The sequence below is a fragment of the Oreochromis niloticus genome, linkage group LG9 (genome assembly GCF_001858045.2).
Source record: "Oreochromis niloticus isolate F11D_XX linkage group LG9, O_niloticus_UMD_NMBU, whole genome shotgun sequence".
In the NCBI taxonomy this organism is placed as follows: Eukaryota; Metazoa; Chordata; class Actinopteri; order Cichliformes; family Cichlidae; genus Oreochromis; species Oreochromis niloticus.
This window is the reverse complement of record NC_031974.2, coordinates 34598099-34625284: the sequence shown is the minus strand read 5'-3', so window position 1 is coordinate 34625284 and position 27186 is coordinate 34598099. Positions and strand designations below refer to the sequence as shown.

The window sequence follows — 27186 nt, the reverse complement described above, 5'->3', positions numbered from 1 at the left end:
TGAGATCCTCCAGATTATTTAAGTTTATTTTACTTTGTAACTTTAAAGCTATGGAGTAAAATAAACGTAAATATCAAGTCAGAAATAAAAGCTGTACTGATGTTTGTGTGTGTGAGAGGAAAAGAGGAAGTGCAGTACAGCACTGAATGTAACCAATAGCAGTGGACAGTTCTACGGTGTGGCAACAGGAAATGAGTCATGTGTTGCCCTTCTCCTTACCCTCATTGCATTCAAAAGTATAAATTGTGTACATTCCCAGTAGCTGGGTGGCCTTAGCTGAGGAGGCAAAGCAGGTCATCTAGTAATCAGAAGGTTGGTGGTTCCCAGTCTGCATTCCAAATATCCTTGGGCAGGATGCTAACCCCACCTCTGATGTATCAGTCAGAATATGAATATGTGGGGATGTTAACTAGAAAGGCCTCCAAAGACAACTCTGTAGTATCATTTACTAAAAATAAAGTTTGATTGTATTTACTTAGCTTTTTTGTAATAAATAAATATAATAATAAATAAATTAACCAAAACACTTTTTAACATCCAGTTTGGTGATACCTTGTTTTATAATATTTAATGGATATTGTATTAAAATGCAGCAAAAACATTTAAATATTTTGTTTATTGTTAGATTTATTCATTTTTCCAGCATGTTCCCGTAGGGAATTTAGATATTTTTCTGTAGTCACTGATATAAGAAGGTGATATCATTACACACCACTACAACACCAGCAGTGACCAGTTTGCCAAAGATGTAGGAAACAGCTCAGTGGTGTGACGCAGTTTTAGACAGCCCCCTTGTGGTTAACTGTAACTGGGGTTAACTTGTGCATAACTGCTTCTTAAAAAAACTTCAGATGTGTGCCTGAAGCACCCAATTTTTGTTAACATGAAAAGAAAAAATATAACTTGGAACGACTGAATGAAAAAAGAAGATTTGACTTTTACAATAATGTATGAAATGCCTTCAGTTGTGTTGAAGAGGAATAGCTGTAGCTATAATATGAACAATCATCCTCACATAATGTTACTGCAGTGAGTATATATCTGTGAAATAAAGCTCTGAGACTGCATCAATGAAAATGTGGAGAAATATAACAGTAAATGAAATCATTAAACCTTCATGCAAGAGTTCCTCACATTCCCTGTATACACTGTTACACACACCCAGTGACACATTTTCTCCTGGTTATTTTGCTTTTTGGCTGTAAAATAGAGACATACCTTTATGTACTGGAGTTTTAACTTCTCTTCTTCTATCTGTCTCCTCTTCTTGGCAATTTCTTCCTGGATTCTTCTTTTGTCCTGTGAGGGCAGGTCAAACATACATTTGCATCATATGCACAATTACAGCATGGAAACTATTCCACCTGTTGTCTCCTCATGCTGACACTTCAACCTTGAGCTGACAGATGGACAGCAACAGCTATAAATAGACAAAAAGCAGCACGGCCTTCATGACGTGACCTACCTGTTGCTTGAGTGTGTCTGTGTATGTGTGTGTGTGTGTGTGTGTCTGTCTGTTCGCTTTAATTTCAACAACGTTCTTTGCTAATTAGTACACTATGTAGCAAAGACATCTAGAAATTTGATCAGATACATTGGACAGAATAAATTGTGCAGTTTTTATCCTGGAAAATTTCAGGCAAACACGCTGCTTAGTTGCTTTATTTTTAACTAAGCCTCACTGCTCACTAATATTAGCTCCTAGATCCAGGATCAGTGTGGAATTAAGCCTGAGTAAAAGGGGATCTCCCTGTTGATGTCTGCTAGTATTTATGACTCTGTCTCAGTCCAGCCAGCATTCTAAGCAGAGAAGCCCAGAATTCTCTTCATACCATTTCCAACTCATCTGGGAGGACACCGAGTCATTACCAAGTCAGCTGAGAGACATAATCTCTCCACCAAGTACTGGGTCTGCCCCAGGGCCTCCTCCCAGTAGATCATTCCTGAAACACATCACCCAGGAGGCATCTAGGAGCTCAGGTGCCTGAAGAACTTCAGCTGCCTCCTCTCGATGTGGAAGAGCATGGACTGAGTCCCTCTGGAAGGACCAGTGAAACCCATTTCTGCCACTTGTATCATGACTTCATTGTAACTACTCGGAGCTTATGACTAAAATTTCTTTTCAACTCACTTTAAATTATTCATTTTTAATTTTACAGTGCCAAATCACAACAAAGGTTGCCTCAAAGTAACTTGTATTTTAATGCTACAGTATGAAGTGCCTTGAGACTGTTGCAGGTGATGGTCCATCATCTCCATGGACACCGCCCAATCCATCTGTAAATCTCACGGGCCACTCTCTTCTCACTAATCAACAAGACCCTGAGATACTGAAACTGCTCAAATAATGGTCGGAACTCACAAGCATTGTTTGGACACTCTACCCTTTTTCCATCTGAGAACCATATTAAAAGACTTGGAGGTGCTGATTCTCGTTCCTGCCACTTCACACTGGGGCACAAGGTCACCACCTGATGAAACTAACAGAACCACATCAACTGCAAAAAGCCAAGATGAAATTCTGAGGGTATCAAAGTGGAGACCACTCCCTCAGGATGTCCCAAGGGATATGGGGAGGGAATGCCTTCTCCATCTCCACCTGTAGACTTGTTAGGCAAACTTCCACACACCCTCAAATATTCTCAAAAACATGAAAAACTGGTCCAGTGTTCCACAACCAGGATGAAAACCACACTCCAAACTCTTGAGCGATCGTGGCTCAAGAGTTTGGAGCCCGCCTTGTAATCGGAAGGTTGCCGGTTCGAGCCCCGGCTTGGACAGTCTCGGTCGTTGTGTCCTTGGGCAAGACACTTCACCTACCGCCTACTGGTGTTGGCCAGAAGGGCCGATGGTGCGATATGACAGCCTCGCTTCTGTCAGTCTGCCCCAGGGCAGCTGTGGCTACAACTGTAGCTTGTCTCCACCAGTGTGTGAATGGGTGGATGACTGGGTATGTAAAGCGCTTTGGGGTCCTTAGGCGGGGCTAGTAAAAGCGCTATACAAATACAGGCCATTTACCATTGTTCCCCCTGAACCCAAGGTCCAGCTAATGGATGGACTCTCCTGTCCTGTACCCTGGCATAGATTTTCCCGGGGAGGCTGAGGAGCGTGATCCCCCTGTAACTGGTCCTTCTTCTTACAGAGGGGAACTGCCACACCAATCTGCCGGTCCAAAAGCATCAATCGAAGCCTCCATGCAACCATGAAGCCAGGACAGCCCCACAACATCCAGAGCTGTACGGAGGGCAGAGTGACTCTTCTTACATGGTCTTGCCAAATCCACCCACACTTAAGTTTTTGTATCAGCCACTGCTCGCCCCTCCAATAGGGGGTGGCTGTAGCTCAGGAGATATAGCAGGTCACCTACTAATCGGAAAGTTGGTGGTTTGAGCCCCGTCTGCTCATCCAAGTGACTTCTTCAGTCACTTGGATGAGCAGACGGAGATCGCTGAAATGTTTCTCCTACTGAAAATGCTATGTTCAAATGAATAGAATCAGCTTCTTGGGTGTGAAGAGTATTACTAAGCAGGAAGTGAGGGCAGCTATGAAAACAATAGAGAATGAAAAGGCAATTGGTCCAGATGACATACTTGGCCCAGTTCATCCTGTCATGCACCAGTATCGATCTGTCTGACACAGAAAAGGAGCGTGAGTTTTAATGTCATGACTGAAAAAACTAGATTTAATTTTTGGTTCCAAAAGGAGAGGGCAACATATTTAGATAATAATGACCTACCAGGAATATCACCATGTGTTGTATGGGATGCAGGAAAAGTAGTAATGCAGGGCAAAATATTATCTTACTGTAAAGAATGTGTGCATTAGAACTAGAACAAGAAATGTAATCATTATCTTCTGCCTATGCTACCTCACCACAAGAAAATAGAGAAAACAAACAAAAAATAAATAAAATTAAATGAAATAATTAACGAGGAAACAAAATTTCTGATGCTAAGACTTCATTTGGAGAACTTTGACCATGGAAAATAATCTGGAAAATTCCTTGTTAAAGTTAAATAAAGAAAAACAACAAATATTCTATAAAGGATTCGACTGAAGACAAACTCATGATCCACAACAAATAAATAAATCTTTTAAAGACTTTTATGAAGCTTTATACTCATCACAGATTAATCCCTCCAATGCGGACACTGCAGAATTTCTACTGAAACTAAGTGATGAACAGATTGTGGCTCTGGATTCACCTCTTTCAGTGTCTGAATTCCATGAAGTCTACAGCATCTCCCAAACAATAAAGCCCCAGGTCCAGAAGGTTTTCCAGCAGAGTTTTACAAAGAATTTTGGCCTATGCTAGCGCCTTCGTTTTTCAGATTGGTCACTCAAATTCAGAATAATGAGACACTGTCTCCAATATGAACTCTGCCATCATTAGTCTGCTTCTTAAACCAGGCAAGGATCCTCCACTCCCTCCAGCTACCACCCAGTTTCAAAAGACCTTAAAATACTTTGCCAGAAGATTAGAAAAAAGCACTCCATTCATAATTTGTTGTGACCAAACAGGTTTAATCAAGTACTTATAAATATAATACATTATTGCTCGATCAAATTAGAAACCACCGTTGTCTCCTTAGATGCAGAGAAAGCTTTTGAGCAGTTAAACTGGAAATGTTTTAATAGCAGTTCTACATAAATGTGTATGTGGTTCATTCTTCATAGACTGTAGGTTGAAGCTTTGTGAAGTAAGATCATTTGTTGTAACACAAGCCTTTGGAGAGCTGTACAGTGTTTTAATCCAGAGGGGCTCCACACAGGACTGTCCATTTCCCCCTCGCTCTTTATTATTTTTATTGAACCATTAGCACCAACTGAGATGAGGCTATATTCTGATGATGATGTAATACTTTTCCTCAGGAACTTAAAAGCCTCACTTATAAAGACAATGACAATTATAGACAAGTTCTCATCCATAGGGAGTAAATCAACAGCTCTCTCTTACTTGTTTTAGATCACTAGATTTCAACATTTTGAAATTCTTTTCCCTCAGAGATAAGTCTAAAAACTCTATTTCTTATCCAGTCACTTGCTACGTGTTTCAAAATGGATTAAACCAAGCTTATTAGACAGGCCTTGGCTGGACCTAGAACAAGTATCTATGGAAAAGTAAAAATATCTGCCTCTCATTAGCTCCAGTATTAAGCATCACAACATATCATCATAGCTTTAAAAGCCTCAACATAAACACTTCTCTAACAGCCTGGTGGGAATTCTTTACAATACTTAAAAAGTCTGCACTTATCCCATGTAAACTAAAAAGTTTTTAAAATAAAACTATAAAGAAAAATCATCACTGAATACTAACTACTAGAAAAATACTAACATTTTCATCGTGGCATGAGAATAAGATAAAAAAATATATATTAAAAAAATCATACAAGACCCAAAGTTTATTTCATTTGAAGAATTTTTATCAAAATATAAAATCAGCAAAGGTGAATTTCTTGAATATCAGCAACTGAAATCCATCATACAGGAAAATCTGAATCCCTGTCAACTGAATCTAGAAATACCCACTTGGGAAGCATGTTTTTTTTAAAGAACTATACCCCCAAATGGTCATCAATAATTTATAATCTATTGTTTAAAATCTATTGCTTAAAATCGTTTGCATGTTCTCCCCGTGTTTGCGTGGGTTCCCTCCGGGTACTCCGGCTTCCTCCCACCGTCCAAAGACATGCAGCTTGTGGGGATAGGTTAATTGATTAATCCAAATTGCCCATAGGTGTAAATGTGAGAGTGAATGGTTGTCTGTCCCTGTGTGTTAGCCCTGTGACAGACTGGCGACTTGTCCAGGGTGTACCCCGCCTCTCGCCCTATGAAAGGGCGAGAGGCGGGTCATACGATTGTTGGGTTTTTCTCTGTATTTATTATTGTGCTATCTACTGTACAATATAAAGCGCCTTGAGGCGACTTTTGTTGTGATTTGGTGCTATATAAATAAAATTGAATTGAATTGAATTGAATGAAAGCTGGGATAGGCTCCAGCGCCCCCCGCGACCCTGAAAAAGGATAAGTGGAAGCGAATGGATGGATGTTTAAAATCGACTAATCAATTTCCCTCCCAAAGGCTAAGTGGCAGCAAGATCTTTCCACCAGTCCAGATAAAAACATCTGGACACAAATATGCTTAAGCACCCTCAAAATGACGAAAAGCCCAACTTACAACTTAAACAATACAAAGTTCTCTACAGAACGTACTACACAGGACAAAGTTTTTCCAAATGGACACACTCACAAAAATCAGAATCAATATCAGAATATTTTATTAATCCATAAGGAAATTATGTGGTTATAGTAAGAACAGTAACAGACTAAACTAAATCAATAATACGACGAATGACAAAGTTACAAACTATATTTCTGTAAAATATTACAGAGATTAAATATATTTGATTGACATTTTACTCTAAAGTGTAAAACTTTATTTGTTATTTTCACTGTGGAGGATGTGCAAAGGGTGTAACTGTTGCAGTGTGTTCTGTGCATTAGATGGAGGAGTTGTACAGAGAGATAATAGAGAGATAATACAGATAATGATTTCCTGAGTCGCTTAGTGATGCATTTGAGTAATCTCAGTGTGTCACTGAGCGTGCTCCTGTGACTGGCCAGCACGTCATGGAGTGGGTGGGAGGTATTGTTCAGCATTGTCCTTATCTTGGACAACATCCACCTCTCAGACACCACCTTAAGGGAGTCCAGCTCCATCCCCACAACATTACTGGCCTTGTCGGTCAGTTTATTGAGTCTGTTGGCATCTGTGACCCTCAACCTGCTGCCCTAGCCTGCAACAGCACTGACCACAACAGACTCATAGAAAATCATGAGCATTGTCCTACAGACAATGTTTTCTCTTTATGACATCAGAGGGTGAAGAGGAAAGTGAAGAGGTGTGGTGCCCCTATGTTGCTGATCACCTTGTCAGACACACAATGTTGAAGACACACATATTGTGTACTTCCTGTCAGCTAATCAACAATCCAGGACACCAAAGAAGCATCCACCTGCATCGCTGTCAGCTTATCACCCAGGAGGGTCGGCCTGATGGTGTTGAATGCACTGGAAAAGTCAAAAAACATGACCCTCACAGTGCTCGCCGGCTGGTCCAGATGGGTGTAGACTCGATTGAGCAGGTAGATGATGGCCTCATCTGCTCAAAGGCAGGGCTGGTAAAGAAACTGAAGTCAATGGTCATGAAGACCATTCAGGGTCTTCATGACGTGGAAAGTCAGTGCCACAGGCCTGTAATCCTGGGGGGAACGGGATGTGGTGCCGAATGTCTGTCTCTTTAAAAAACAACAATGGATGAATTTGTCTCTCTCTGGTCCTCACTGATAAACTCCATTACTTAGTGGGGGTGGTCGGCTCTAGTCTCGTTTCCCTGTATGCCTTGCAGGTGGATAAGGATGCTCTCCGGCCCCCCCGTGTCTGGCAGCCTCGTGGGGGCTGGAGAGCTGCGGTTGCTGTTGGGTGGGTGCTTGGTATACGAGTGCTTGTGGTGGCAGGTGCTGGCCCCCAGTCTTCTGGGTGGATGCAGGACCTGAGGCCCAGGTACCTGGGGTCACCTGGTCTCTGGCTCCCTCCTTGTGCAGGGGTGGTCTGAACCCCAAGTCTTGGGATTCCTCTAAACACTCCCATGTACTTTTTGTGGTGGGGGTGGTGGCTGCTGCCCTGGACTCGGTGGTGCTCTGGGGCATTGTCATTGCGGGCCCTAGGCCAACTTGTTCCTGCTCTTTGGCGGGATGTTGGGAATGGGGTGCCTACTGAGCCAGTCGTTTGCTGGCTCTCTCCTTCCAAGGATAGTCCTCTACCTTCCGTTCATACTTTATCACCGCTTCCCCCCTGGATGCTTCTGCCCCTCCCTGGGATGTGGGTGGTTGTTGGTTCTGGGGTGCGTGGCTTGATGTTCTGGTGTGCTTGTTGGCCCACTCCCTTGGTGGCTCAGGGTGGCTTGGATCTTTTCAATGTTGAGGCTCAGCCGGATGCCGGGTGGTTCTTTGGCGCCTGTTCTTGATTTGTACCAGGGTGGCAGTTTCTGGAGGGGTTGACTGCCTGTTGTCTCTGGTCTTCTGAGACTCTCACCCTTTGACCGTGGACACCCCATCTGTGGCCTCCCTCCTCCTGCTTAGATGGACACGCGGATGTCACCAAGACGTGTGGCCTCAGGTCAACAGTGCTCTTGGGAGATGTGGATGGCTGTGATTGTTGTCCTAATTCCGTCTCCGTCTGCCTCTAGGACCTGGGAGGACATTATTGCAGCTTCCCACCCTCATTATCAAGTGCATTTATGACAAAGACACATACACAGAGACACTCACTCTCTGTCTCTTTCTTTCTCTCACAGTCATACTCACACTACAAGATGACTGTTGATTTATATATCTGTGTATCTGTGTTCTCATTTTTGTATGTTGATGCTTTAAAGGTGCAGCAGTTGGTGATACATTTTTCATTTCTATCTGTACTCTTTCTTTTTATTATAATTCCAGCATTAATCGTGTTGGAATTAATGGAAAAATTATCCCAATATCTTTATTATTAATCAATATTACCTTATTATTATGACTTTGGTCAGAATATAAAAATCCAAATGCACAGGTAATATAAACATTGGTAACAATTTGTAACCTACTATCAGTGAAATTAACGACACTATTACTAATTGGCTTTGCCTCATGGGCATAGGTTACATTATTGCACTCGGTTTCTGGGCTTAAATTTCAGTGTAACATTACTCAGTTAATTGCTTATTGTTAATTTAATTAATTGGTAATTGTTAATTAACAGTGTTAATATAAGATAATTACTTGGCATTAAATAATCATGAAATGGTTTCCACAGCATTCCCTTCTTGTTTCCAACTTATGGCCCAACTTTAAATATTGAGCTGTAAAAGGCTCCCAAAGATTCAGTGATTAAAAAGAGAGTACTTCAGATGTTTGATTGACTGATTTGGTATCCATCAGAGGGACTATCACGCTCTAGACAGTGAAAACTGTGGGTTTTTGTCTGTTACAGATGAAGGACCATGCTATTTGAAACAGTGGCCCCAACATGACTAGCTATAGTCACATTAAAGTTCAATAAAGTTCCATGAAACATGTTAAGCTGAAACTGATAACATAATAACAAATATAGTAAAACTCCAACTTAGATATTGTGAAAAGTGCAAGTCCCTGTGGATGAACAATAAAGCCAACACATAAGTGCCAGAACTACTTCGGTTATACTAGCTGCCAATTATAGCTGGCTCCAAAAGTCCCCTCGATTGTTTAACTTCAGCCAAGAAATTAACATGTTCACATCCTGGCACTACAAAAGTTTTGGCCTGGACTTGCTCCATTCTCTCCTTCATAACAACTGTTTTTATAACTCACCTGAATGTTGGAAGAGCTACAAGTAACCAGGGACACCATCGCTCTGCCTGACAGGTGTGCCAACAGAGGCAGCCTCTCACCTGTGTTTGTGCTATTGATGCCATATTTAATAGAATTAACTAAGAAACCATATGGGCTGCTGTTTCATACATGAAGTCTGTGCTCTAGTTTTAGTGAGTGCTGATAATTATTCACTGAACCTTATGTCATCATCAGTTAGTGCTTTATGTTAATATCTTTCTGCCTCAGATGAAAGCGATGCAGCCTCTCGGCACATTGACAGGCGAGTTGACTTGCACAGCTACAACTCTTTTCTGGCTGGATTTTCTCTCTACACCATCTTGCAAATACACACTCACATGTTTTATTTCAGGCTGTGCTTTGATAACAACTCTTGTTCCAGTTCTGCATCCTGACATCCTGCTGAAGCAAAATATCACAGCTCTGAATCACAAGAATGCAGAGATTTACACAATGAGAAACATCTACTGATATACAGGTATTTTGCTGACAGATGGCATCAAATAGTGTGACTATGAGCTCTTTACCATGATGGCCTGGAGCCTCTACTTGAGGTAGGGGTCACCAGGATTCAACTGACATTTTTAAAACATGCACCTATGGGGTGAATGTGAAGTGCCAGGCGACTTCCTTCTTGAGTCATCGCATTCACAAGATGTTCAGAAACCCTTGAACCTTGACCTTGGACATAGATGTGAAGGTAACCAGGATTCAAACTCATCTGAATCTTTTAGTAGATGCACCTATGGCATGAATGTTTGGTCCCAGTCTGTTTCAATGTTTCCTACACATACACCATGTATATAGTTCCACTCACATATGTATACATATACACTGCTTTTTATTCTATTCTATTTATTTATTTATTTTTATTTTTTCAGCCTTATTGTATATTGGTTTCTCTTCTTCTAATTTTAGCACCTTTGTGGTCCAGCTACCCAATTTCGCTGTGCAAGAAACTGCACAATGACAATAAAAAGCTCTAAGCTCTCTAAGCTCTAAGAATTTCAAAATCCTGCATCGCCTATTTCTCGAGTTGTTCATTAGTGTTTGGTAAAAACCAAAGACAAATTCCATTACAGTCACATTTCAGAAGCTATGAACTTTCAGCAGGACAAAAACAAAGACAAAACAGTTACTCAGACTCTGAAACTTTTTACACTAAGTGTGATTATAAGCTGTCCATTTTATTACAGTTCCATAAGCGTCTGTTGGATTAAAACGTGAACTTCTGTTATGAAGATGGACCTGCTGTTCACACTGTTTCTAGCCTAAAGCTACCAGTGGAATTACTTCCTTGTTTGTTTTACTAAATCATAAAGACACACTCACCTGACCTCATCACTAACTCATGTGGACACAAATCAGATCATTCTGATGACGGGCTTCCAGCTCCGCCCCTCTAGATACAATGGTGAAAAACATTCATATTCAAATTTAGCACTATCTTTGCCATCTAAACAAATGGATTAGAACCCATCACCACTTCAAGTCAGTATGTAACACAGACTATTTGGAAACTGGCTTTCTACTTAAACTACAGAGACTGTAGGACTGCTGTTTACCATGATGGCCTGGAGCCTCTCCTTCAGCAGGTCGGCCTCCTCCATGTCCTACGTGAGAGACAAAGCATGTGACAGTTAATCAGCTGCGACTGTGGAGCCACACAGGACACACAGCAAATCAAAGAAGTTAGAAGCCATCACGAATAACTTTGATTACCCACTCTGCAACATCTTTATGGAACATCCTCTCTCTCCGTCGTACAACAGAGACACAGAAAATCATTCACACCCATAGACTTTTTCATTCGTATACAAACTGCAGATGAGCTGAGGATGTTCTTCTTATATGTAACTGCTTATTGTTGAAGGGCTCATAATTCTGTGTTCTATGTTCCCAGTTTTTACTCTTTGATGCTCATTTGTGTAAATAATTACAATAATTACAAGCATACATCTGTATGGCACTTTGGTCAACAAAACCTGTGCTTTAAAAATACATTTTACTGACTAGTTTACTGGCTATTAGTAAATCCAAATCATTAATACATCACACAGCATTGTCAAACAGAGTATTCTACCTCTTTATATTGATAATGATTTCTTTTTAGCTTTTATTTACAGGGAGTGCAGAATTATTAGGCAAATGAGTATTTTGTCCACATCATCCTCTTCATGCATGTTGTCTTACTCCAAGCTGTATAGGCTCGAAAGCCCACTACCAATTAAGCATATTAGGTGATGTGCATCTCTGTAATGAGAAGGGGTGTGGTCTAATGACATCAACACCCTATATCAGGTGTGCATAATTATTAGGCAACTTCCTTTCCTTTGGCAAAATGAGTCAAAAGAAGGACTTGACAGGCTCAGAAAAGTCAAAAATAGTGAGATATCTTGCAGAGGGATGCAGCAGTCTTAAAATTGCAAAGCTTCTGAAGCGTGATCATCGAACAATCAAGCGTTTCATTCAAAATAGTCAACAGGGTCGCAAGAAGCGTGTGGAAAAACCAAGGCACAAAATAACTGCCCATGAACTGAGAAAAGTCAAGTGTGCAGCTGCCAAGATGCCACTTGCCACCAGTTTGGCCATATTTCAGAGCTGCAACATCACTGGAGTGCCCAAAAGCACAAGGTGTGCAATACTCAGAGACATGGCCAAGGTAAGAAAGGCTGAAAGACGACCACCACTGAACAAGACACACAAGCTGAAACGTCAAGACTGGGCCAAGAAATATCTCAAGACTGATTTTTCTAAGGTTTTATGGACTGATGAAATGAGAGTGAGTCTTGATGGGCCAGATGGATGGGCCCGTGGCTGGATTGGTAAAGGGCAGAGAGCTCCAGTCCGACTCAGACGCCAGCAAGGTGGAGGTGGAGTACTGGTTTGGGCTGGTATCATCAAAGATGAGCTTGTGGGGCCTTTTCGGGTTGAGGATGGAGTCAAGCTCAACTCCCAGTCCTACTGCCAGTTTCTGGAAGACACCTTCTTCAAGCAGTGGTACAGGAAGAAGTCTGCATCCTTCAAGAAAAACATGATTTTCATGCAGGACAATGCTCCATCACACGCGTCCAAGTACTCCACAGCGTGGCTGGCAAGAAAGGGTATAAAAGAAGAAAAACTAATGACATGGCCTCCTTGTTCACCTGATCTGAACCCCATTGAGAACCTGTGGTCCATCATCAAATGTGAGATTTACAAGGAGGGAAAACAGTACACCTCTCTGAACAGTGTCTGGGAGGCTGTGGTTGCTGCTGCACGCAATGTTGATGGTGAACAGATCAAAACACTGACAGAATCCATGGATGGCAGGCTTTTGAGTGTCCTTGCAAAGAAAGGTGGCTATATTGGTCGCTGATTTGTTTTTGTTTTGTTTTTGAATGTCAGAAATGTATATTTGTGAATGTGGAGATGTTATATTGGTTTCACTGGTAAAAATAAATAATTGAAATGGGTATATATTTGTTTTTTGTTAAGTTGCCTAATAATTATGCACAGTAATAGTCACCTGCACACACAGATATCCCCCTAAAATAGCTCAAACTAAAAACAAACTAAAAACTACTTCCAAAAACATTCAGCTTTGATATTAATGAGTTTTTTGGGTTCATTGAGAACATGGTTGTTGTTCAATAATAAAATTATTCCTCAAAAATACAACTTGCCTAATAATTCTGCACTCCCTGTAATCATCAATCATGCTCATAAACATCAACAATATATTTTGCTAACATGTGGGTTTAGCTTTAAAACATGAAGTGAATAATAGCACATCATACATAATTTCACCAGTGTTGGGAAGGTTCCTTTTAAAATGTATTCCACTACAGATTACAGATTACATGCCCCAAAATGTATTTTGTAACGTATTCCGTTACGTTACTCAATGAGAGTAACATATTCTGAATACTTTGGATTACTCAGTATATTATCGTGCTTTTTACAACTACATGAATGTCCTATTGCTGTGTGATTTATTACTATTACTGAAGGTTACTCTCTATACCAATACCAACTAGATGTTTAAATCTTAATATAAATGAGTAACAGTAGGTGAACATTAGGTAAGGCTGCACTGTTTGCAGCGATCTCGTATAGAAAACTATTCCACGCGTATATAAAACAGGTCCGCGGCTCCGAACCGTAGTAAAGGGACTAATACGGCGGGTTCGTGTCCATTCTCCCTGCAGCACGGACTACACTGCCCATCAGGCTATCATTCTTCAGGGCTATGCCTGTAACACTCTGCCTGTTGCCTTCATATTAAATAATTTTTTGAATAATTTTTAAAAATATTTCATCATGTCATTATGCCGGCCGCAAGTAGAGGTGACATGGGCCGCATATGTGGACATCATATTTTGGGTTGTCCACACCACAATACTAAATTTTGCTCAATAAGTGCCTGATATCTCTTTCAAGGACATTATACTGCCACTGTTCTATCAAAATTTAATGTGTATATCTGGCCCTTGTAGAGCAAAATAAGGTAAAAAGATAATTCTTTGTTTTTGCATTCATCAGGTCCCAATCAGCCCAAAGAGAAATTAAAAATGCATGCCATGAAAGAGTTCGGGTCTCAGGAGGTTAATGCGTGTTGTGTTTGGGTTTCCACCGGTGTGGAATTACCAAAAACAGAGAGGGGACAGCCTAACATATGAAACAGGAAAAGACTGCAGTGTAATCCATTTATTTCAACAAAGTAACTGTATTCTGAATACCACCTTTTTAAACGGAAACTGTAATGGAATACAGTTACTCATATTTTGTATTTTAAATACGTAACGCCGGTACATGTAAATACACGTAAACTTTTCATATTAAACATGATATTGTTATTCTTATTTGCACTGACAGCGTTGCACTACGCTCTGTAATGCACTGACATGGGACAAAAGAAAACAATACTACAATTCACATTTAAAACTTCCATCCCTTTTATTCATGTAGAAATATTCTGCATAGACCACACAACTCGAAACAGCAGCAAATGTAATACAATCTAAAGGTTACCTGGGAAAGTAGAGCTCTCCATGCTAACACCACACACACAACAAAGCTACAAGGCTAATTAGCCGTGCTAGCTCAACTCAGCAGTACCTAATTAGTTGGAAGAAAAAGTAATTTTTTTCCACTACTCATTACATTAACTTCTTGTTAATCTGTAAAATGACCTGAAACACATAATTACAGTTAACAACATAAACCTACAAGCTACAGTCTCTATCCTAATGAGGACAGAAATACCATCTTTCCACAACAACACGGATGAAAACCAAACCAAAAAGGCTTTAAATTGATTTCTGCAGTGGTTCTACTTTAGAAATATGAGCAGGTAGAACGGATGTTCCAAGCCTGACTGCGCTTGCTACATGTTGAAGATCAGGCTTTGGTTCCTGGGCAGTGGTGGGAATGCACTGGGTGTGTTTGGTGATAACCTCTCATCTTTTATTTTAATTGATGAAGCTATAGTATATGAAAGTACCCTGTGGCTTCACTGTGTGGCTTTACCCTACAAACCCCTCCTATGAAATTAGATCTGGGGCTACACACTTTTTGATGAAAGTGTTGATCTTCATCTTCACCTGCGGTCCATGTTCTGTATCACTTCATGCTTGTTTCCTGATGAGAGCAGCTAAGACGTTTTTGTTTTTCTTTGTTGGGCTTTTTTTTGCTACCTTTCCACTGCATTCTTAAACACACTGTAACATATAGATAGGCCTTAGTTTAGATGAGCTCAAACAAAATACTTACAAACTAAGAGCCTCTTGAATTAATGATGAATTTCAAAACAAAATAAGTATTTGAAACCCTGATAACACACAAACTGTCTCATACCTTCACCATTATATGTATTGATGTGTGTAAAATTCTATATAAATGATTTTCTAATGATTAACATCAGACTTAAACTTGGAAGAATTTATTTATGTCTGTGGGGTAGATATGTCCACACACAAAATCTGGACTTTATAATAGACATTTCCAATACTCAGACTACATTTCTCTGTTAACATACTAAAAAGAATTATATTTTTAATTGATCTTTTATTATGATCCTTGGGGGTTTCCTCCAAATCTGGACCAGGGCATGCCTGAGCTTCTGGACAGTCTGAAGTTCAGCCTGGTATAACGTCCCAGAGGTGTTCTACTGGATTTAGGTCAGCCAGGCATGACAGTCAATGGTATCAATTCTTTCATCCTATAGGAGCTGCCTGCATACAGGCATGTGAGGCTGGGCATTGTCATGCGTGGGGAGGAATTCAGGACCCACTGAACCATCATCGGGTCTTGTTATGCCTCCCCAGACCATCATCGTTCAGCCACCAGACCCTTTCATGTCTATCACATGTTCTCCAGGTAAACCTGCTGTCATCTGTGATAAGCACAGGGTGGACCTGCCAATTCTGGTATTCTATCACAAATGTCAGCTGAGCTTCACAGATCAGACATGATCTCAGGTCCTCAGGCCATCCTCATAATTTTTAATTAATTTTTTACATGGAACCCCACCAAGTAGGTCATAAAAAAGAACCTGGTTCCAGGTACTACCACCTAATGAAAAACCTAAAACCCAAGATGAGCCAAGCCGAGTAGGTACTAGTGGAAAAGACAACAACCAAAACTTCTTACACCAGAGATGAGCTCCTGAACATCAGGGCTTCAAGTCCTGAGGACTTGAGGAGGTTTCTGTTTTTACATAAACAGTGGCTGGTGTAATGATGGTGTTATTTAAATAACTATTCAAACTACGCTCCTCATCTGGAATCTTTAGTCATTTACTGCAAACCTTTTTACTCCCTACGTGAGTTTACTTCATTCAGTCTGGTAGGTGTGTATATCCCACCACAGGCCAACATACAAGAGGCCTGGGAGACAAAGCCAGAGACCTTAGTCATTGTCCTTGGTGATCTTAACCAAAGAAACCTCAGTCAGAAGCTCCCCAAATGCATACAGTTTACTCAATGCCCAACCAGACAACTCTACTGTTACACCACAGTAAGCAATGCCTAACATGCAGTCCTTCATGCTGCATTAGGATTCTCATGGTTTACTTGATCCCTTCATACTGGTAGAAACTAAAACTTTCTAAACGTGTATTGAAGACATGTAGGTAGTCCACTAATGATGCAGGCATGTCCGGCTTGCACTGACTGGGAGGTTTTCAGGACTGCTACCAACAGTTTGGAAGAGTATACAGATGTTGTGACATCATACATCAGCTTCTGTGAGGACAGCTGCATATAATCACGCACCAGGGTGAGCTATATTAATGACAAGACCTGGTTTACACCTAAGCTAAGGAGGCTTAGCTGTGAGGAGGCTGGAAAAGGAAGAAGTGTTTTGGTGTGGGCACAGAGATTGTTTCAAAGCATCAAAGTACAAGTTTAGCAAGGCGCTAACAGCTGTACTCAAACAAACTACAGCAGTACTTTTCAGCTCATGACTCTGCTTCTGTCTGGATACGGCTCAGGCAGTTAACCAACTACAAGCCTAAAGCCCACCACTCCACCAACAATTCCCACCTAGCCAACAGCCTCAACAGCTTTTACTGTCACCTAACAATCAATGGAACAGTCCGGTTTCCTGCACAACCCCCACCCTTGACTTTCAAGACCTGCGGTTCCCCAATTCCATCACCTCCACCACTCACAGTACACAGTGGACCACCTACTGCTCACCCCTTCAGAAGTTTCTTGATCTCTCAGGTTACTTTTCTCCATACTTGAAAGAGATGGAAACAACGTCTTTAAGAGATAGAACATCTGCAAAGCACCAGGACAATGTCAGTCACATTCCTAAGGTGCTGTGCTGATCAGTTGTTTCCAGTGTTCACCGACATCATCAACACCTCACTGCAGACATGTCATGTGCCAGCCTGCTTCAAGGCCTCCGCCATCATTGCTGTTTCAAAAAAACAAAACAAGACAAAGATCACAAGCGTTGATGACCACAGACCTGTCGCTCCAACCTCTGTAGTCATGAAGACATGTGAGTGTCTGTCTGGTACTACACCATCTAAAATCTCAGACCCCCTGCAATTTTCCTACAGAGCCAACAGGTCAGTAGGCGACTGTTAACATGGCACTGCAGAAGTAATAAATGCATGAACTAGTTTTTCAGCATCACTCAGGGGCAGGCTGTTTCTCATTTTAGAGATATTGAGGAAATGCAAGAAAGCGGTCCTACATTTTCTTTAATATGCACACTATGGCATATCCTGGTCAACAACAACTCCAAGATTCCTCACTGTGTTACTGGAGGCCAAGGTAATGCAATCCAGAGCAGATATCTAAGCACTTTGAGTGCTCCAGGAGAGTAGAAAAGCACTATATAAGAATCAGTCCATTTACCACTTAGCTGGTTAAGGCCGAGTACAATAACCTTAGTTTTATCTAATTTTAGAAGCAGTAAATTAGAGGTAATTAGAGGGGTGTTCTCTGGCTTCATAGATAGAGTTGGGTGTCGTCTGCATAGCAGTGAAAATGTATGCTGTGCCTTCTGATGATACTGCTTTAAGGGAAGCATGTATAATGTACACAGAATTGGTCCTAGCACTGAACCCTGTGGAACACCATAGTTGACCTCAGCATGTGAAGAAGACTCTCCATTTACATCTCATGTGTCAAACTCAAGGCCCGTGGGCCACATCCGGCCCGACATACATTTATATCCGGCCCGCGAGATCATTTTATATAGATTTATTATTATTGTTATGCATGGCCCGGCGATATGAGGTGCTAATAACACACAAACTACAGGTCCGATAATGAAGCGCTGCAGCCTCCTTGCCAAACGCTAGGCTACCTGGGAACATTCCCGCGTCAATCAAGTCAAACTTCTGTTTTTGCCAAGCTAACCCCTCACAATGGCGAAGACAAAAGTTGATTCCTAAAACAGAGCCTTTCAGCACCGGTGGGAGGATGAATATATGTTTACGTCTATGCGACGTCTTGTCTCCAGACAAAACGCAGATTTTGGCAAATGTGAGCCTGAGCAGAAATACGACTGCTGATCAGGTTTGTGAGATGGCCACTGATTTAAAAACACAGTTATGTGAAAGAAGCAAAGACTTCATTGCATACTCTCTTGTTGTGGATGAAAGTACAGTACAGACATGATGGACATTGCACACCTGGCCATCTTCATCCGTGGAGTGGACTCCAATTTGCGCATTACAAAGGAAATATTGGACATTAAATCGATGCACAGGACAACGACAGGAAAAGACATTTTTGAAAACATATGTCAAAGTGTAACTACCCTGGGACAAACTTGTTGGACTTACAACAGATGGAGTGCTGGCAATGTGCAGTGAAAAAAGTGCACTAGTCGGCAGGATTCGAGTAAAGATGCAGGAGGAGAACTGTACCGGTGAGTTAACAGCATATCACTGCATCATACACCAGGAAACGCTTGTGGTAAAGTCATAAAATGGAGTATGTAATGATCACCATAACGCAAATTATAAACTAAAGGTTTAAATCACCGTCAATTTCAGTCTTTTATGCGGGAAATAGATTCAGAGTTTGCCAACATTCCTTATCATACACATGTCCGTTGGCTGAGTTGGGAAAAAGTTATCAATAGAGTTTTTGAGCAAGGAAATCTGTCAGTTCATGGACATGGCATGTGTGATGCGGTGAAGGCATTTCAAGTGAAGCTGCTCTTATGGGAGTCACAAATGCACCAGTGCAACTTGCCTCACTTTCCCTGTTGCCAAGTAATGTTGAACCAAGTCGGCGCAACAGTGTTCCCAAATGCGCAGTTTGCTGGTAAACTGAGCGCACTGCGCACCAAACTTGAACGAACTTGTTGCCAAAAAAAGATGCCAAGGATCCAGCTCTGACAAAATGGCATAAGAGCAAAGAAAACTGAATGTTGTGATTTGTTGTTATTTTAACTTTTGCTGAAAAGCAGAAATTTTATTTATATTTTCAGGGGTTTTTTGCATCATGTTCATATTTTGAATTTTGTATAATTTTCACAAGAGATATTTTTATGAAGAGCAAAATATTTTAAGTTTATTTTAATTTTTATAAAATGGCATAATGGCAACAAAATCTCATTGTTTCGATTTGTTGTTATTTTAATGTTTACTTAAAAGCACAATTTTCATTTATTTTTTCTGGGGTTTTTGGCAGCATGTTCATATTTCTAACTTACATAATTTTGACAGGATATATTTTTATGGAGAGCAAAATGTTTAAAGTTAAAGTTTATTTTTTTCTAAGTTTATTTATTCTGGAATAATATTCCTGACTGTTTTAATTCATATTTATGTTTAAAAAACATTGTTTTAGTGTGTTCAATAAATGTTTATCTAATTTTGGCCCATGACCTAAAGTGTGCCTTAAGTTTTGGCCCCCTGTGCAATTGAGTTTGACACCCCTGATTTACATGTACAAATTGGAGTCTATTAGATAGATATGATACAAACCACTGCAGTGCAGTACCTGTAATACCTACAGCATGTTCTAATCGCTCTAATAGGATATTATGGTCGACAGTATCGAACGCAACACTGAGGTCTAGCAGGACAAGCACAGAGATGAGTCCACTGTCAGAGGCCATAAGAAGATCATTTGTAACCTTCACTAAAGCTGTTTCTGTGCTGTGATGAGCTCTGAAACCTGACTGAAACTCTTCAAATAAGCCATTCCTCTGCAGATGATCTGTTAGCTGTTTGACAACTACTCTTTCAAGGATGTTTGATATGAAAGGAAGGTTGGAGATTGGCCTATAATTAGCTAAGACAGCTGGGTCTAGAGATGCTTTTTAAGTAAAGGTTTAACTACAGCCAGCTTGAAGGCCTGTGGTACATAGCCGATTATTAGAGATAGGTTGATCATATTTAAGACTGAAGCATTAATTAATGGTAGGAATTAATTAAAGATCAAAAATAAAATATTGTACCTTGTAGAGGCTAAACCTACGCTTGAAGCCACTGAGGCGTTCGTTGACGGGGGTGACGCGATGTCACTGGTATGCATGAATTTATTAAACAGTCCAATAGCTCCAGTCGTACTTATCTTGTCCTTTAGATGTTTATCCCAACACAATTTTACACAACAGCGCAGCGGTTACAAACTGTTTGCCTTCTTACGATTAACAACACACCTGATGCTGATTACACGCATCTACCTTAAATAACTTCACCATACCCAAAACTCAAAAAATGACCTCTAGTGGCATACATAAGGTATCAACCGAAAAATGGCTCCTACACCCCTTATAATCAAAAATCTAGAATCCACTCACAGATTTTACAGTGTAGTCTCAGTGTAGTCAACCTTTTCCTCACCAAAAGCCGGTTCACAGGCTACTGTGTTTCCTGTCACAAGGATAACATCATCCTAACGTTCACCACTGCTGGTGATAAAGCAGCCTACAGGATGGAGGTGAGGAGACAGGCACCAGCCACTGTTCATTCAGGAGACTGAAGAGCAACAGTGAGAAGCTCACTTGGATATTTAACACCATACAGCTAGTTGGGAGAACTCAACAGCAGCTATACTTTCTGAGGAGGCTGAGGAAGTTTGGTGTCTTGCCTATGATCCTCAGCAATGTTTTCAGCTGTGTGGTTGAGAGCATGTTGATCAGCTTCATAACAGTGTTGTATGGCAACACTAATGCTATGGACTCCAAAGACCTGCAGAAAGTGGTGAAGACTGCCGAAAAGATCATCAGGACTCCACTGCCCTCTCTGCTGAGCCTCTACCATCACAGAGTCCACAGGATAGCTACTTCCCTCCTCAAAGACCCTATCAGCGTCTAAAGATAAGATAAGATAAGATAAGATAACCTTTATTAGTCCCACACGTGGGAAATTTGTTTTGTCACAGCAGGAAGTGGACAGTGCAAAAGTTATGAAGGAAAAATTAGAATAAAATAAAATAAGAATAAATACAGTACACAACTGTACAGAATAGAATAAAATAAAATAAAATACTATATACAGTAGAATAAAATAGAATAAAATATGCAATAAGATAAAAATAAAATACAAATGCTTTATACAACTGAGGTGTTCATACTTCTACCCTCAGGAAGAGATACAGAAGTGTGAAATCTAGGACCTGTAGGCTAAATAAGTCTTTCTTCCCCGCTGCCATTAGACTCCTAAACATCTAACACGCTTTTAATACACTTTTACATACTCACTGCTTTCTGCACATACATCTGATGTAGAATTCAATATGTCCATCCATTCCCTTCCACTTATCCTTATCAGGGTCGCAGGGAGCTGGAGCCTACCCCAGCTACCATAGGGCAAAGGGCAGCGTACCCCCTGGACAGGCTGCCAGCCTGATGCTGGGCTAGCACAGAGAGACAGATGACCATTCACACCTATGGGCAAGTTAGAATCAGCATACAACCTAACCCCACTAACTGCATGTCTCTGCACTGTAGGAAGACGGAGAACTCACACAACCACAGGGATATATTTATAGTATATATATTTATATATTTATTTTTTGCTTGTAAACATAAACACAATCCGATAAATGATCCCCTTTCTTTTATGAATTTTTTACATTTTTAATCTTTGTCAAATCTTTGTCAAATATGTTTATTTTACATTTTTTAAATTAAAATTAAAGTCAAAATTTTTTTTTAACCGGTTACATCGTATTAAGTTTCTATTCCAGTGCTTTGATCAGTGTCAGACTCCAGGCCCAGTGACATGATTCCAAACCCTGCCTCTCTGTCTGGCCACTCAGTCAAGATCTTCTTGCTTTTTTAATCCCTGCTCCTCCTTCCTTAATCTGATCTGTGATGGATTAGCAGTGCACAGGCCAACACATGTGCCTTTACTATCGTCACCTTGATAAACAGCACTTTATCAAGGTGATATACATTGTTAACATCAATTAATATTTCTCTCCCTCCCTCTTCCATTAGTATCTGGATGGGCTGCAGAGGTCTCTCTGGGTCCACTGACCAATTCCACTCCAATTAATTGCAGTGGTCAGCTGTACTCTTGTTTCCCTGTTTGACTCGCACATGGGTGAAAGTGGTCTCTGGGACTCCAGGGGTCTGGCAGCTCCCAGTGGACTGGATAGCTGAGTTTGCTGTTTTGGAGTGTCTAGGGTACTACCTAATGTTCTTGGGGTGTGGGACCTGGGGTGCTTGTGGGTGGGGTGTCTGGGTGAGGGAGCAACAGTTGGGTGCAGCTTTTCCCAGACCCAGACCAGTGTGTCTTGTCCCTTTGCTGTGTGTGTCTGTTGTAATTGACTGGACAACTGGTTGTGCACAGTCCATTCTACTCTGTGTTGGGGGCAATGGATGCTACCCTGCACTCAGAGGTGATCTGGGACATTGTTGATGACTGTGTTGCTGCTATTGATGCTATGGTCTGTGCTAAAGATCTTGCTGTTGCTGCCCTCCTGCTTTTCATGTATGCAGGTCCCAGAGCAGAGTTACTGTAAATGGAAATACCAATCCTACTTTTTGACTCTGGTCTAGAAAACCATCCTATTGGTTTACTACAGCCCCTGTGGCAGGGTGTAGGAAATGGGGGTGCATACTGTATTCCATATATAATGTAATAACTGAAATAACATGACTAGAAATGAAGAAATAAGCAGAGGAGCCTCCTGAACAAGAGGAGCCTATAGAGAATAAATAGAACTGATCTCGGAAAGGTTTTGGCACAACAGTGTATTCAGATCATAATTCTGTTTGCAAAAGCTGCCAGACAAGACAGAATTAAGAAAAAAGAAATAGTACAACTGATCAGTTTAAACATGTTAAAACAGTATTTCTCAAAACCAACGAGTGAAATGAAATTGTTTTCTATAAAAAAAGACAGCTGGTGGTGAAAATGTTTACTTCAAACAAATATCTGTACTTTCTACTCCTTATTTTTTCAAAACAGGCTTGTTACTTTTTGTTTAACGCAGAGCTATTGTTTCACTGCATGTCTTCAGACATCAAACTCATTTAAGCCCAAACAGACGAAGGGCAGTTTGTGTAGTAATCACCTGGGTATGTCACATAACAAGATAGGAAATAGGTAAAACTGTGTGCTATAGTCAGGGGTTAAAGCCCGTGGGTGGTTTTGTTTGTTTGTTTGTTTATTTGTTTTGGAGTATTTTTTTTCGCAACACCAGAACGAGTGTCTATAAGTTGCAGTTGCTGTACTTTGGCATCCAGCTAGTGCTACAAAAGAGGAGCGAGAGCAGCATAAAAGGAGTTATGTTTTTTGAGTAGCAAGTAATTACAAATGCAGCGTTATCAGCAGTGTTGGTCAAGTTACTTGAAAAAAGTAATCAGAAACTAATTACTGATTACTTCCCCAAAAAAGTAATCCTGTTACTTTACTGATTACTTATTTTCAAAAGTAATTAATTACCTAGTTACTTAGTTACTTTTTAAAAACACGATTTACAACCTGAATAGGTGATAAAGCGATAGATCTTTCAGCCCAATTCTACTTTTTCTGCATAATCCATCATACAAAATGTAATCAAATGGAAAAGTCTCTTTTTTTAAACTTGATTTATTAGTTTTAATCTTTTAACTTTATGCATCAAGCAAAAACTTAATTATATGCAACATTCTCTGACTGGAAGAAATTTGTTTAACATTTAAACCTATTTTCTGCACATTCCAGCACATAAAATAAAATATTTTTTTGTGTTTACACTCAGTCTTTCAAATAAATGCAAGCAAAACACAGCAGAAAATAAATAAAATCAAAGACTCAGCGGTCCTGTTGCTCTATTTTCACCTGTATAGCCGGCGGAGGTTAGCCCTGGTGCAGGTGCCGCAGCGGTCAGTGGAAGAATTTGCGAGTTTGTCTGTGAATTTCTCATTACGTGGCAGCGCACTCGCTGCTTGCTTGGAAGTTTAGGGGTTTTTTCGCTGTAAAAAGAAGTTTTCTTCCCACGCAGTGAACAGTGGACACTAATGTTTTTGTCACTTTTTAGGGAATCAAACTCAAAATAAGGTCAGTACTTCCACGCTTTAAATGCTGCACGCTCATACTCTCTCCCACACATATATTATCCATTGTTGATCTGCACACAGCTGTTGCCACGAACGTCGCACTCGCTTACGTCACTGTCATGAGACACTCTCGCAAAAAAATCATGGTTTTAGTAACGCAGTAACGCAGCGTGCTTACAGGAAAGTAACAGTAATCTAATTACCATTTTTGCAATAGTAATCCCTTACTTTACTCGTTACTAACACAAACTGTCTGTGTCCATCTGAGCACGCAAAGATTGTATCAAGCACTTCAGTTGCTCAAATAGAGTAGAAAAGACCTACATAAGAACCAGTCCATTCACAGTTTGTCCAGTGTCTGCTAGCTAAAGGTACAGCCGCTGTATTTCACAGGTAGATAAAAAAAAAGAGCTAACTTCACTCAGAGATGGAGAAAGATAAGACAGACAGGACAGGAAAGAGAGCTTAAATTTAAGGGTAAGGACTGCTCAGTGGTGTTTGATAAACTGGAAATTTAAATGTGCTGCAAAACAAACTAGGGAAGACTAACTGTGCTAAAGGTTGCATGAAAATACTCTGCAGCTTACTGCAGGATAAATCGGTTAGCTTGCAATAATGTGATGGATTTGAAATAAAACACTGTGTGTGACTGGTGCACAGTGGCTCTGGTGCTCATGGTCAGAGTTACATCAAGTATAGCAAAGATTTATTTGAAGTTAAGATGATGATGTCTGCATGCTCAATCATCCAGGTAAGTCTTCACTGAGGAAGTCACCTGGATGAGTGCCGAAACGTTTCTTCCGTTAAAAAAATTCTACGTCCAGATGAAGAGAATCACCCTTTAAGGATTAAGGTGATGATGCTTAGATTCATTCACTGACAGACAGCATAAACAGTGTACTGTCAGGGTAGAGGATGGAACATGTCTGTACTCTTACCCTCTCTAATTCTTTGCTAAATGGACTGGTGCTCATTTATGCTCTCACAGCACCCATTGAGACTCACTTTCATGCACTTTAGTGTAACTGTCACATACTCCGTTGCCTCAGGACAATTTAGCATCAGTCACTTGGCCAAAGACATATTAACATGTGGACGAGAGGAGCAGGGGATCAAACCACTGACCTTCTGATCAGTGGATGACCCTGAGCCATGCTCACGAGCCCCAGTTTGAAAGCCAGGGACAAGTCAAGCAGATTGTACTGTGGAGTCCTGGCAATCATGTGCATCTTACTTAGACACATACCACCCATCTAAATACTGTCACAGAGCAAGCATATCCTGCCATAGCAACAACACTCCCAACAGCAGCCGGCCTCTTCACTGCAAAAACTGCGCAGAAAACTATCTGCCAAAAACAACCGAGCATCCACACCATTCACCAGAACAAACTGAACCCTCATTTCAAATTGTGAGAAATTAGTAAAAATGAGCTCTGGTTCATTATTATTGCCTCTTTGCAGCCTTACACTGAGCTGAATTATAGCTCAAACTGAATTGAGTGGGAAGGAAAAGACACTGGATGACTGCTGTACTGCAGGCAGCCCAAAACAACAGCATGTATGTGGGAGTGCATATATGTGTGTCTTTGTCTATACATTCATCACACCCACACACACAGTTTCAAATGTCTTCCTTTCTGTTTCTGACAGTGGAATAATGCTCAGAGATGTAATGTAGTGATTCTTCAGCTGCTCTATGTATGTGCCAGTCCATCAGTACACATACTGGTTATTTAAAACCAGACCCCCGCTGAGGTGTTGCACACAGCTGACAGCTTAAAGGAATTAAAAGCTTACAGAATCAAGAGACCCTTTTGAGACATCTCAGTTCCACACGTACTACATTACATCAAAGTAACTGATGGTACAAAGTAGTTTGTAACACACTGGGGAGCTCTATATGCAGCACTCTGTCTGACAGAAGAGTATCTACCTGTGAAAGCCACATTCCACACAAAGCTTGAAATACATCACATATATTAATGTAGAGACAAACACAAACAGTACAAGGATACAAAGATCTACTCACCAGATTTGTGCTTTGTGTATCCTCGAGCAGCAGAAAGGGTACGGATGGTACGGCTCACTATTGCAGTGTACCGAGCATTACTGAGCCTGAGGTTTTGTCGGGAGATTGTGTAAGCTGAGAGAGATTCAGATTTACTGAGAAGATTCCCTCCCCCTCCTCCACCCTCCCTCCCTCTCTCTCACTCTCTCTTTCCCTCTCTGCTCTCTATGAGTCTGTCACAAGGCCCAGCCATGCGCCACAAATACCACTTGCCAAATAATTGCTCCACACATGTGAAGCCCCCCCGCCCCCCCCGCCCCGTCCCCGTCCCCGTCCCCTTGATCCCACCCCAACACACCCACACACACACACACACACCGTGCATTAGAAACCTACCTACTTCATTTTGTTTTTAGCTCATGTCAGTGTTACGTTTTCTGAACTTCAGCACACTGTTGAACATTTTGCCATGCATTTTGTAGAGAATTCCCAATTTTAAAAAAAATTCTGGCTTTTATTTTTTGATATTAAAGACAATGATTAAACATTCAGGAGTGAGTGGAGGTGAATGACACAGTAAAAAATCATCTTAGGGCTTGTAGGCAAACCCTCGGCTACTGTGTAGGCAAAGTGGACCCTTTCTTCTTTAGCAGTCATCACTTTCACACTGAGTATCAAGATCAATGTATACAAAGCAAAGACTCTATTGATCTGTTCAGATGGCTTTTATGTGTTATTAATAGTTTTTGATTGACAACAGGCTGTTATGGATAGGCTAGTAAACTATAGTCATATGAAATCAATTTCA

General features: G+C 40.8%; 1 protein-coding gene across 3 annotated transcripts in view; it reads right to left on the bottom strand.

The window, feature by feature from the left end:
• Window positions 1–26552, bottom strand: part of palmdb (palmdelphin b) — a 77799-nt gene extending 51247 nt beyond the window's left edge. Inside the window, exons 1-3 of one of the 3 annotated variants that reach the window (XM_005462291.4) lie at window positions 26400–26552; window positions 10979–11026; window positions 1219–1299 (exon numbers count right to left, since the gene is read on the bottom strand). In XM_005462291.4, coding sequence (XP_005462348.1) covers window positions 1219–1299; window positions 10979–11023 — 126 coding nt within the window. In that variant the 5' untranslated portion in view covers window positions 11024–11026; window positions 26400–26552. Of the gene's footprint in view, window positions 1–1218; window positions 1300–9751; window positions 9816–9940; window positions 9966–10978; window positions 11027–26399 lie in introns of those variants that run through there. The other 2 variants (XM_005462292.3, XM_025910265.1) reach the window with 2 other exon arrangements.
• Between the last annotated feature and the right edge of the window lie 634 nt (window positions 26553–27186).